Genomic DNA, 12,817 nt, shown 5'->3' with positions numbered 1-12,817 from the left:
CATTAATAACCATTAAGAAGAAACAGGCACATACAGTTTTTAATTTAAATACAAAACTTTCTAATATGATGAGCATTTTGTTAACTGTATATTAGCTTATAAACTGAATATTGAATTGAAATACTTTTGTACCAATACTTAAAAGTAGCTGAAAATATAAGTTAAAAATTAAATTGGTTTAAGAAAATTTAGGCCTAGTGCAATGAGTACAGTTCAAAACAAATTTATAGTATAGCTTTTACTTCAAATTTGATTTTGTCCAGTGTTCTCTCCTATTGCTATTTTATTATTTCTCAAATGATAACATCTTTAATCAGTCAACAGCTTATCCCTTAGTCCAATTTCTTGGCCAGTGGAGTATTTATCCACAATTAGAAATACAAGATCTTGATGAATACCATACCATACTTAAATATAAAAAACCAGAAGTTACAACCTCATTATTTCCTTAACATTTTACACACTGAAAAAAAATATTGATCATCTTTGAAATTAAATATATATATGTATATACACACAGTATATATATGGATTTAATCACTGTTACATGTGATGACATGGTATTTTTTGGTGAGTAAGCTATCATTATTAATGTCAATGAATACCACACAATATGGCAATTGTGATTATTTATGATGATGATAAATCCATTTGTATATGCTTATAACCTGTTGAACTGCAAATGCCCAAGTAAGACCCAGCCTGTCAAACCTGAAGCTATGAATCACAAAACTAGGAAAACAAAACAGGAGTCCCTCAGACTGTCATCGCTAATTCTGCATCTATTAGATGGCTAATTTGTAACTTTGGCTTCATTTTCAAATCACTTGAGAGGGTTCTGAAAATTTCTGACCACATCCCAGACAAAATAGTGTCTTTTAGAGTGAAATCCAGGGATTAAATTCAAAGTACATATGATTTTAACATAAAGTCAGTGTACAGTAGATATAGTCAGACACCTCTAAGTGACTGAGAAGATGATAGTTAATTTCATAAACGAAGAAGCCCAGAATTTGGAGGGCTGGAGTAGTGTCTTATTTTGGAGAGAAAGATGAATGGTTCCTCACTTCAAGACTTGCCTCTGGCTGCAGGTGCTATTTCACACCTCCAAGAAGTTTATGTGCAACTTGATTACCGTATTGATTTTCTTCCTGTCTTTTTTCCTTTCCTTTCTGCGTTGGTTGTGAAACTTGAACTCAGGGTCTGGGTGCTGTTCCTGAGTTCTTTTGTTCAAGGCTAATGATCTACCACTTTGAATGAAAGTTCTACTTTCATTTTTAAAAAATTATTACTTATTTATTGTCAAAGTGATATACAGAGGGGTTACAGTTTCATATGCAAGGCAGTGGGTACAGTTTTTATACAATTTGTTACCTCCTCCCTCATTTTCCCCCCTTCCCTACTTCCATTTTTTGAACAGTCAATTGGAGATAAGAATAAAAAAAAATGAGAATAAAAGAGAATTTAGTTATGGCACCTAAATTTCCAGTACAAAAATATTTGAACTAGGAAATATATTTTAATTCAATTGAAGAATTGAAAAAAAAAAAAAAGAATCTCACAAGGACTTTCCTGCCCAGGCTGGCTTTGAACCGAGATCTCAGATCGTAGCCTCCTGAGTTACAGGTGTGAGCCACCAGCATCCAGTTCCTACCCATCTTTACACACGTTACATGTTAAACTCTAAATCTTGTTTGCTTTCCCAAATGTACTGCACCACGGCCCCCATGATTTCATTGTTTCTAATCTTCCCTTCAGATAATCAAACTTAAAAAATGACATTTATCTATAAAAGCTGTCCTGTATTTCCTTATTAGCCTTGATCCTCTCTCTGAGCATCACTCATAAAATATTGTTATAGAGTAGATGCTATTGTACTGTGGTCCAAATAAAAGACATGGTTTATTTGAGAGAGTTGAGACCTACAGACTACATAGTAAGAACATTCTCCATTAATAACACCAGCTGGAGCCCTCACCAAATAGTCTATTGCTTCTCATCAACTAACATCTATTAGCTAGGTATTATATACTCAGATATACAATATTTTGGAAATGAACTTTACAACTTGGGGGGAGGAGCTTAGGGGAAGGGGAAGTGGGAGAAAAATGAGGGGGGGACCAATGTTCATGTTCGATAAGAAATGTACTCATTACTTTATGGATGTAACTGTAGCCTCTCTGTACATCACCTTGAAAATGAAATTAAATTAAAAAGAAAAAAAATATTTAAAAGCTTACTATTCAGTCTTTTTTCCCCTACTACAAAAAATCTGCTCAAAACTTACCTTTAAGTTCATGGGCATTTCCACTTTTAGACCACCCTAAAGATAAAAAGACAGTTTAATATAAGATATGGAGATTTTTTTAATAATTGAAAGTGACATATAGGCTATTAAAAAACCTAATTAGTGTCAGACTCAGCTCATGCCTTATCCTAGCTACTCTGGAGGCAGAGATCTGCAGATCATAGTTTGAAGCCAGTCTGGGCAAGAAACCCCAGGAAAGGTTCATTTCCAATTAACAACCTAGCAGACTGAAGTGGAGCTATAGCTGAAGTAGTGCAACCTCACTGTTGAGTTGAAAAGGCTAAGGTGCTGAGGCAGGCCCTAAATTCAATCCCTAGTACCAGGGGAAAAAAAACCCTAATTCATTAAGACTACACAGCCATCAAATTCAAGTTATATAAAATTTTAACTTTGAATAAGAGAATTCTACAATGCCCAAGCCAGAAGTTTCTGCAGCAATGTAGATGGGGCAAAAATCTTTTTTTTTTTTTTATGTTTGAGATTATAACAATTACAAGGAAGATATCGTCCTTGACACCAGGGGACCAATTAAATATTTAATCGTACTGGAGAATATCCAACACAGAAGACTAGAAATGTTAGTAGATTTAAATGTCACATTTGGCAGAGTAGATTTTTACAGGAGTTATTCAAGTCTCCCCCACACGTACTTGCAATTTTTAACCTAAAATAACAATGAGCCCTTCTATGTTCCAATATCATGTTTAATCCTATTTACAGTTATTTGTAACATTAACGTTGTATGGCACAAAAAGCAATCCTTTTGTCACAAATTCATAATTCTGTGGTTTTCTGATTTCAGTGCTAATCTACATTATGATATTTCTTAAGATTTCTGAATTTGTCCAAGGTTCGATTTTGAAAAAGAAACGGGAGCAAAAAAAAATAATTGTAGCATGCAGCCAATATTTAGTTGAACACTTTGCCTCCAGATAAAATGTTTCCAACAGAAAGAAACATCATGCACTTCTTTAATCTTTAAAAGGTAAACATTGACAGAACTACCCATTTATTATTTAGGCCTGGCTTATCATTTACTACTGAAGTGGAAGAATATAATTTACCACAACTAATTTTCTAATGAGCAGCAACAAAAGAAATTCAGAATTTCATTAATTATTTAGAATTTTCACAGAGCATTATGAGGAAATAGCATGCATCATAGTAAACTTGGTTCAATATAGAGTAAATTTAGATTATCTGTATAGTAGAAACAGAAAAACAATGTATAGTTTGACAACTGAATAGTACTAATATCCATTTCTTGAAACTGAGATGCATGAGTAATGATCACAACTACTTGATTTTAGATCCACAGGCACTTGAAGAAAGAAATGCTTCCTACCTTATATATGCAACTGTAATCCCTCTGTACATAACCTTGAAAATAAAATCAAATTTAAAAAATGCTTCCTTTGGAATTTACTTACCATTTGAAGTGGATATAATGATTTCATCTCCGAAGCAGAAATCTCAGGGAGGCCTTGATCTTCCTCCAAAACTGTAGCTTGACCCTTAAAATTAATGTCTGAATAGGCAAGCCAACTAAATATGGAATAAATGAATGGTTAAAATATGATAATGACATTGCCATATTATTTGTGATGAAGAGAAACAAGTACCAAATTTTAAATTTTCCAATCACAGAATTACACTAGCAAAAGAGCAAGATGATTAGCCAGATGGAATATAACAAGAGTTAATATTCATATACCATCTTGTAAGTCTGTTTTCCAAGTATTAGACATTATTTATTTAGAATTTCCTCCTAATACATGTGACAACCTTTAATTCAAGAAGGATATAATAAAAAAATGAAAACCATATCTTTACACCTCATTATCAAAGACAGGGATTCCATTAGGCATATTCTATGGTGACCCATATTTTTAGAATTGATATTAGTTCTTTTGGATGCCTCAGGATTAGTATTTGTGATAACATTCCCAATAGATAAATCTATCTTTCAGGACAACAGGATAATTACAAATATCTTTTATGAAGAGGCCAATCACTCCCACTGCTGCAAAGTTTTAGTTCCAAGTTAGAAGACACAAAGGCTATTGTTTTATAGAGAACTCCAAATACTACAACAACTACCACTGGAGCTACCTAACACAATGGAAGAGACAAAGAGGGATCCACTCAGTCAGGAACCCCAGACCTCATATCCATCTGGCACTGACCTAGAAGTAAACTCAGATCCCAGGTACCACAGATAACCTTTGAAATCAGAGAGGCATAGTATGAGATCCTTGCTTACCGGCTGATAGCCAGGGATGAATCATCTACAACAATGAAGTTAACATCAACTGCCTTGTAGGAATACGAAATGTGTCTTTGTACTGGGCAGGCTTCAGCACTTAACACACTTAGAAATAGTTAAGGCTCTAGAATTTTAGGCCAGAGACATGCTTTTATTTCTCAGTTTCAAAGTGTGTTAGAAGACATGGGTCCATCAACTAAGAACTATGTCTCAGGATTCTGTGCTTGATCATGCAAGTCATATATCAAAGAGCCTTAATTGGATCCCAAGAAAGACAGAACCCGTTTTAAACCCTGAGGTATTCTTTTTGTGAGTATTCAGCAGCATAAATGAAATTAACGAAAACTTCAGAAACTTGTCATCTATTGAAAAATGAAGCAAAAACATTTACGTAGGTAGCCATTCATCACTATAATGAAGGAAAACTGATACTTACACTCCTGACTTGACAGTACAAGACATGAATTGGGGGATATTCAATTCTTCCAAATTGGGGACTGCTCGTTGTATGTAGATAGGACAACATGCTGGGTCAGACTTCAGGCATAGCTCTATCTCTGGAATGTTGCAATCCTGTGGGGAGAAAAGTAATTTGACTTTGAAATAATCTAGAGACACACAGGCTAGTATTCCAACCACCCTGGACATACACTAACAATTATGCTCATTGTTCAATGGAATTTCTTTATACACGCACAAAAAGCATAAAGGAAACAGTGTTGCTCTCTAATCTGTTCATTTATTTGAATACGTTTTTCTATGGGATCATGTCACTAACTTCAAAACTATAAATATTATTGATGGAAGAAAATTATTGCCCAGAGGGTTTCTACTCTGTGTTAAAAAACACTTGTCCCAATAAGCAATGCTCAGAGTTACCCAAGGATTTGAGTACCAACAGTCCACAGACCTTCCTTCTTAAAAGCAAAACAAAGCTGTAGAAGAGGAAGGGAGTTAAATAAAAGCTGATCTCATGGGGCACATAAAAAATAAATAATAGAGAGGCATTACTCCTACAGAGTGTTTATCTAATTTACATTGACAAAAGAAGTAGGAATTAGAGGTGTGGGGAAAGGAAATCTGTTTTCCTACTTGTGGAACTTTATTCAGTGCATGTTGGTTTGATTTAAAAAGGGGGAAAAAGCATTATGAAACCTTACACTAGAGTTGATTATAAAATGAGACCCCCCCCCCCACTGTCACTCTTTCCTGTCAGACCTTCCTTTCCCATTTCACTTGTGCTTATTTCTTCTTATCTGTTCTCACTGTGGTGGACCAAACTTCAGTAATGGATCTAACCACTGGGCAAGCATGGACTACACTTTCCACAGCTGATCTTGTTACAATACCACTTTTCTGTGACATTCCTTGGTCTAAGACTCAGTCACACCAAGTCCATGTTTTTATTTGCTTTTCCACAGTATCTTGATCCACAGTCATCTCCCACATCTCTTCAGTCACCTGGTCTCCTTGTCCTGGTCTCCACTCCCAGGCTGGCCTCTGTAAGCTCTGCAGACATTTCCCTCCTCTTCACTAAAGAGAGAGCTATCCCCATTGTGCTATATGAAACTCTTACAAAAATAGTCAAGTTAAAACTGAAAAAGACCTCAAACTTTCTTAAGAAATAAAAATCACAATTATTTTCCCTTTCTAATACATTAAAGACTTCCTTCTGTCCCAACACACAATCTATTGCAATACTGAAGATGTAACTCAAGCTTCAGTAGCATATTTCTCACCAATGACATTGTGAAATTCAAATGGATACATTTGAACTAGTAGGTAAACGTAATATCAGAGGTAGCACTTATTAGAGACTTAACAATTGTATTATAAGTGTATGCTTACAATTTTAAAACTGCACTTCTAAAAACCCTTTTAACTTTTCCCCAAACTGAGTTCTCAATCATTCTAATTAATATACGAAGCAATTTAGGATGCTAACTAGACTATGAAAGTATTCTTCAGCCTTTACATACAACATATCTAGGATCACATTAGCAAATTCAGTAAAACTAAAACTAAATTTAATACTTAAAATATGATGTCACAATTATTCTCCAAAAGTTAAGTTGTTTAGGTGAAAAATAAGATACTGAACATAGACAACTAGAGTAACAACAGCTTACATTTGTTGTATATTACCAATCCCTACAAAATGTTTTACTTTCCTTAAAAACACATAAAAAACAAGTACATTTATTAAACCTGTTTTCAGAAAATTAATTTGTAATGCAATGTACTAAGCAAGCATAATATAGAATCACCATTCTAATATAAAGGCATATTTCCTTCTAAAATTTCTCTTTAAAAATAGCTAGAAATGTCCAGCGCAGTCATTTGTCAACCTTCAAATGGTCTTTTGTATGCGGATAATAATAGAGTTCTAGTAACATTATTTGCAATACTGCTATATTAATGTTCCCTTAGGGATCTGGAAACCTTAGCAGAATACATAACTAAGTGTCTTACACAAACAAAGTTTCCTCCACATTGTATTATACAAACAATGTTTGGGTGGTGTCCTTTAAAAGGGAAAAAGCTAAGAGGCATTCTTGTCTACAATAACAAAGAGGAAATGGCACAGCAGTAAAAGTATAAAGACAGCTAAAAACATAAAATTAAAAATACAAAAGCATTTATTCTCAGCTATCCTTGAAGTCTATTTTTCTCTGAGCTGACAGAAGAAGGCTTCAGTAAGTTCTGTCTTATTTGGCTACTCATAGAAATAGCATCTTTTCCAAGGTTTATATACTTTCTGACGGACAAAGGCAGCTAAACACTAGCAACCTAGCAACAATAAGCAGTTTATGCTAACAAAAAAGTCTGGGCTTCCTCCCAGACTTGTTCTGGTTTATGCTATACTTTGAAAATGTCTCCTGGTGAAATCTGCAAGCCTAGATTATTATAATATTTCATAGAAAAGGGGATAGATTTATAGGAAAGAAACGAACAGTAAGAAAATCTGTCTCCACCTTAAATAAGAGGCCTTCAGTCCCTTATCTAACAACAGAGCTCTCTCTTCCTAGATGATTACATTAGTGAGGTCACAACCTAAATACAATCACCTTAAGAAAAAAATAGCATAAGTTTATAAAGGGTATCAAGTGACAGTATGTAAACATCCAAATTTGCAATATTCACTTACTCTAATGTCAGAAAAAATAAAAAGCACCCAACTGAAGATTAACTGTTCAGCCATCCCCATTCCCAATTACATTTGCTGAGCAAAGAAGAGGACCACATGGAACATTGAGAAAGTGGAAAACTGAAAACTGAGGGTATCTTCTGTGTCTATTGATAGCTCAGTGCAAGACACTGTGAAAGTACCATCTCATATAGTGGTAACATTCCAACTTCTCCAAGGAGTGCAAAGGAAACTAAGATGATGAAACAAAACAAAGTTGTCACAGGCTTATACAAGTGTGGGAGACGGGACAGCCACAATAAAACAAAAACACAAACCCCAGCTCTCCATAAAAGAGTTTTGATAGAAAAGTCTGAAAGAAAAGGAAGCAGTGTGATGCCTGATTCTTATATTGTAAAATACTGAGGACAATGCTAATGTCGCTTCTGTTCAATGCTATAATTGTTCCTCTTTACCAAAAGTAGTTAGCCTGTTGTAAACACAAGCAGTAACACTGTATAACTAAAAAAAACAAAAACACCCCTAACAAAGGAAGAAGAAAAATGAGAAAATGGTGGATATGCAAATATCTATTCACATATCTATGCACACCAGATTAAATTTGTTTGAATTTACTTATTTAATTTTGAAGAGTTAGAATGGTGGAAAGTGGCCAACTATTGCTCATTTATTTTCTCCCATTAAGCTTGGCATGGTGCCTCATATTCATGAAACCACAAGTTGCACAAATCCCAAAAGATTCCACCGACAAACTAATTATGCCTTTTATGGAATCTCTATTAAGCTAGCTAATTAAATGAATATCCAATGTGCTTTTCAGACCTGAACCTGTCACAGATTAGATCCTTCCATGACAGCAAACACTGACGTCTCTGCCTTAGCCACCTTCTTCATCTTGCAGTACCATCAAAAGCCACCCATGTGGGCTGGGAATGTGGCCTAGTGGCTTGCCTCATATACATGAAGCCCTAGGTTCAATTCCAGAAGTGGTGCTGTGGCTCAAGTGGTAGAGTGCTAGTAGCCTTGAGCAAAAAGAAGCCAGGGACAGTGCTCAGGCCCTGAGTCCACGCCCCAGGACTGGCAAAAAAAAAAAAAAAAAAAAAAGCCACCCATATGGGCTGGGAATGTGGCCTAGTGGCAAGAGTGCTTGCCTCGTATACATGAAGCCCTAGGTTCAAAAGCCACCCACCACGCTCACCTTTGTACCTGACCAGAGGGACTCTGACAGGAACTCCTTCACATCTCCCTCATCACCTCATTCCTGTTCAGTTTTGTATGATTCTTATCAGATGCCTCCAGGTAAGATGCCTTTCTAACAAGTGAGGTGTCTCTTCCCTGAATGACTCTGGGGACCTGCAGAGCACTTCCTAAGTCATATGGTCAGATGATTCAGCTCCTTCTACCCAGATTTCCAGTAACCTGATACAAGGAACCATATCTCACTCACATTCCTATTCCCTAAGTCCACTATACCTACCAGGTTAACCAACATACACAGGTGTCTGCAGCTTTGATTTGACCAAAACATAAGCAGACACAGCTTCTATGTTTCTGCAGGCTGTTTTACATTTTTCAGTACTTTTTATTATTATTAATGTCAATTGCCTGTTTCATTTTAACATATCTGCAACTATCAAGAATTGAATGGTAATAATCAAAGCAGGACAGGATCCACTTCAATTTAGTTTTCAAATATATGAACAAAATCCCAAATATGTAGTTATGTATGTATAAGCATACACACAGAAATATACATATACTCACACAGATATGTATATACACCACAAACACACATATATAGGTACATAAATTTTCTATCATTACTACTTATTACTATTACTATTCTATCATTACTGCTGAAAGAAATCTTAAAAATACATGAAAGATTTATGGTTTTTAAGTATATGAACAAAATCTCAAATATGTAGTCTTGTCTATATATGTGTATATGGACATATATGTGTGTTTTTCTATCATGTCTTACATTACTGATAAAGGAAATCTTAATAACAAATGAAAGATTCTGTCCTTTTCTAAGATCTTTATCAGTAATTCCTAATTCATCTCTCCTCTAAACCACCAAAGAACCTCTAATAAAATATAAACTCTTCCTCGTCTTCAATCATACTAATACAGATTATTATTGAAGATACAATACCTTTACTTCCTCTCCCCATATTTCTTCCTGTAATGTCTCTTAATGCAAACACAGACACACAGACACAAACATTCATGCAACTCTACACTACAAGAAAGATATACGAGGGAATACTTGCTTATCCTTTAAAAAAAATCCTGGAGAATATACTCTTATAAATGTTGAATATATATGCACCATTTTATGAGCCAAGTTGCAGATAACATTTTCAACTCTCATTCACTCAAATCCTTCATATGTCCAAATTCCAAGTTTAATAAGATAAGCAACATTAATTAGTAAGCATTGCTAGGCCACCATACAGTTTTAATATATGACAAATAAAAATTGAAATGAAGAACATCAAGCTTTGTTACCTTTAAGACACGTTTGATAGAACCCAGTACAAAGTTTCTTTGTGGATGCTTTCTGCTCTGAAGAAACCAGTCATGAGTTAATACCTTTTCTCCTTCCTCTAACACACATTTCTGACCTTGGAAATGTGGCTTCTCATATAAAATCCAGCTATACAAATAGAAATGAAATTATCAGTTATATTTAATTTTCTAAGAAATAAGGCATAAGACAAATGATAAGACATGGATCATTTTATCTCCTTGAAGTTTTTAGTCTGCCTCATCTTCTACTCTCAGTATCTATAATGTTACATTTGAAAAGAAAAGATACAAGGCTAACTTAAGTAAGGCACAATATCAGTAAGCGAGGAATAATAGTGCTTAAAACTAGAAAATAAAAATGCTGAGCATGGTCTTAATAGGCCTAATATACATACATATACTTTATACGTACATATATGTTCATATATTGTACATGTATAAAACTACATACACAAAGCTACGCATTCAAAATACTATTTCTATTAAAAATAGTTTAACAATCCTAAGTTAGATTTCTTTCTTAATATTCTTATTCTTATATACTATACAGATATGTGTTCCTTTGTTATTCTGTAGGAACAACACTACCATATACTATTTTCAGCCTGAACACTAACTAGGAGCTAAACTACATATTGATCCAAGAGCACTGGTTCTGGTATGTCCACAGGACGTGATCTATAATAACAAATGTGGATTCCCCTCATTTTTAGACCAAGGAAGAAATTCTTGAGTGTGTTGGTTACACAAATGATTATGTGGCTTTCTCTTCCTTAACACCCTAGAAATTCTGAATTTATTTTCAAAGCTATGCTTCAACTTGAAACATTCAATTTGACTTGCTAAGTTTGACAAATACAATTACAGAATGGCATTAATAGTGCAGGCTGTACAACTAGATCTTAAGACCTACTGCTGGCCTTAAGCACCAAAAACAGCCCATTTTTTCCCATAGCAAATAAAAAATTAAGTTATAAAACATTAGTAGCCTCCAAATATTCCAGAGAATAAACTTGAAAACATGAAAGAATAAACTACAAGCAAAGAGAATATGACTTCACTTAAAAATACAAAAAGCATAAATGTAAAAAAACATATTTAATTTTAGATAGCATACCATAACATTTTAAGAGATTTCTTACCAGCCCCTTACAACTTTTATCAGTACTCCATTTGGAAAAGGCCATGCTGTAGCATCAGGGATAGTACAGTAGATCTCTTGTTTATAGTTATTTCCATGGAGATCATAGATAACCATCTGTAATATATAGTAGGTAGGCACAATAACTAATTGTAAGAATGCATTTAAAAGTCGAAAATGTCCTAGAATACAAAAAAATAAAATATTCGAGATACATAAAATATTACTTCAGATGTTAAATCTTTATGGTAAAAGTAAAATTGCTGTCTTAACTCAGTTAAAAGTATTAAAACTCCCCAAGATTAAAATACCCTTTACTTATCCACCTTTCTTCTTAGCCTATCTGTGAAAGGTATGCTTACCTTCCCAGGCCGGGGGTTACATCTCAGAGTTTGTCTGTCAACATTCTGAAATAATAAAAGCGGAAGAAGGAAGACTTTTAAAAAACATAATATATCTCACATTCTTAGCACTCATAGTGAATCCAATATATCACATATTTACTGAGTGATCTCTATGAGTAAAGTGTCTCTCTAAATACAAGAGAGAGAACTATGAACAATAAAGGAAGTGATATGATGCCACTGCTTTCAGTGCATAGCTATAAGAAGTGACAAAGTGCTTGCCTAGCAAGTGCTTCATCCTGGGTTCAATCCAGAGTACCAAAACAAACAAACAAACAAAAAACAAAATCCAAAACAACAACAACAAATTCTAAAGAAGGGATTAAGTTAAAAAGACAGGTAAACTACAAAGAAAATATGCCAAGTTAATGTTCAACATGAAGGTGAAGTAATGGGACAGAGAGATTCAGAAGAGACTTTAAAACAAGATTTCATTGAGTGAAAAACATGATTGGGATGAGAACAAAAGAGGAAAAAATTCCTAGGAAGAGAACTATGGTGAGAATAAATAAAACGACAGAGAAATAGCAAGTAGCCAGAGTGCCACATGAAGACAGGGCAAAAGAGTGGGACCTATTCAAAGTGAAGTTCCACTGAGTTGATAGGCAATGAGGAACCATGAGGCAGACATTTCTTCAAATCTCATAATTTCTTCCAAAAGGAGTTTGCCTTTCGGGTACTAGTTGTTATGCAAGCATTACTATTTGCTACTAGGTTCCATGATCTTTGGAATGCCAGAAAAGGAGGTTAAGATGTCTTAATATTTCTAACCCACCAAAAACATGTAAACTGAAGTCCCAAATATTTCCAGTGATGATGATTTTGGGCCTTTTTCATTAAGTTAGGCTGTTCAAGTTCCTGCTTTGTATGAACACCATCAGCAACTCCAGCAAGAAGTTGTCAAGGAAATATGTAGTTTATCCAAGAGAAATATTTTAATGAGACACATAACTTAAATGGACAGTGACAATTTTTTTGCATATACTACACTGAGAAATTCCAAATTCTCTCATTT

The 12,817-nt window shown here is 34.5% G+C and overlaps 1 protein-coding gene across 1 annotated transcript in view; it reads right to left on the bottom strand.

Moving 5' to 3' along the window:
• Positions 1 to 12,817, bottom strand: part of Crybg3 (crystallin beta-gamma domain containing 3) — a 93,906-nt gene that overhangs the window by 43,796 nt on the left and 37,293 nt on the right. The window contains exons 5-10 of the mRNA XM_048346470.1: positions 11,761 to 11,805; positions 11,400 to 11,515; positions 10,237 to 10,384; positions 5,011 to 5,147; positions 3,739 to 3,853; positions 2,288 to 2,323 (exon numbers count right to left, since the gene is read on the bottom strand). Coding sequence (XP_048202427.1) covers positions 2,288 to 2,323; positions 3,739 to 3,853; positions 5,011 to 5,147; positions 10,237 to 10,384; positions 11,400 to 11,515; positions 11,761 to 11,805 — 597 coding nt within the window. The remainder of the gene's footprint in view (positions 1 to 2,287; positions 2,324 to 3,738; positions 3,854 to 5,010; positions 5,148 to 10,236; positions 10,385 to 11,399; positions 11,516 to 11,760; positions 11,806 to 12,817) is intronic.

The sequence above is a fragment of the Perognathus longimembris genome, chromosome 5 (assembly GCF_023159225.1).
Source record: "Perognathus longimembris pacificus isolate PPM17 chromosome 5, ASM2315922v1, whole genome shotgun sequence".
Lineage (NCBI taxonomy): Eukaryota > Metazoa > Chordata > Mammalia > Rodentia > Heteromyidae > Perognathus > Perognathus longimembris.
The sequence above is the reverse complement of the archived record's forward strand: the minus strand, read 5'-3'. Positions and strand labels throughout refer to the sequence as shown.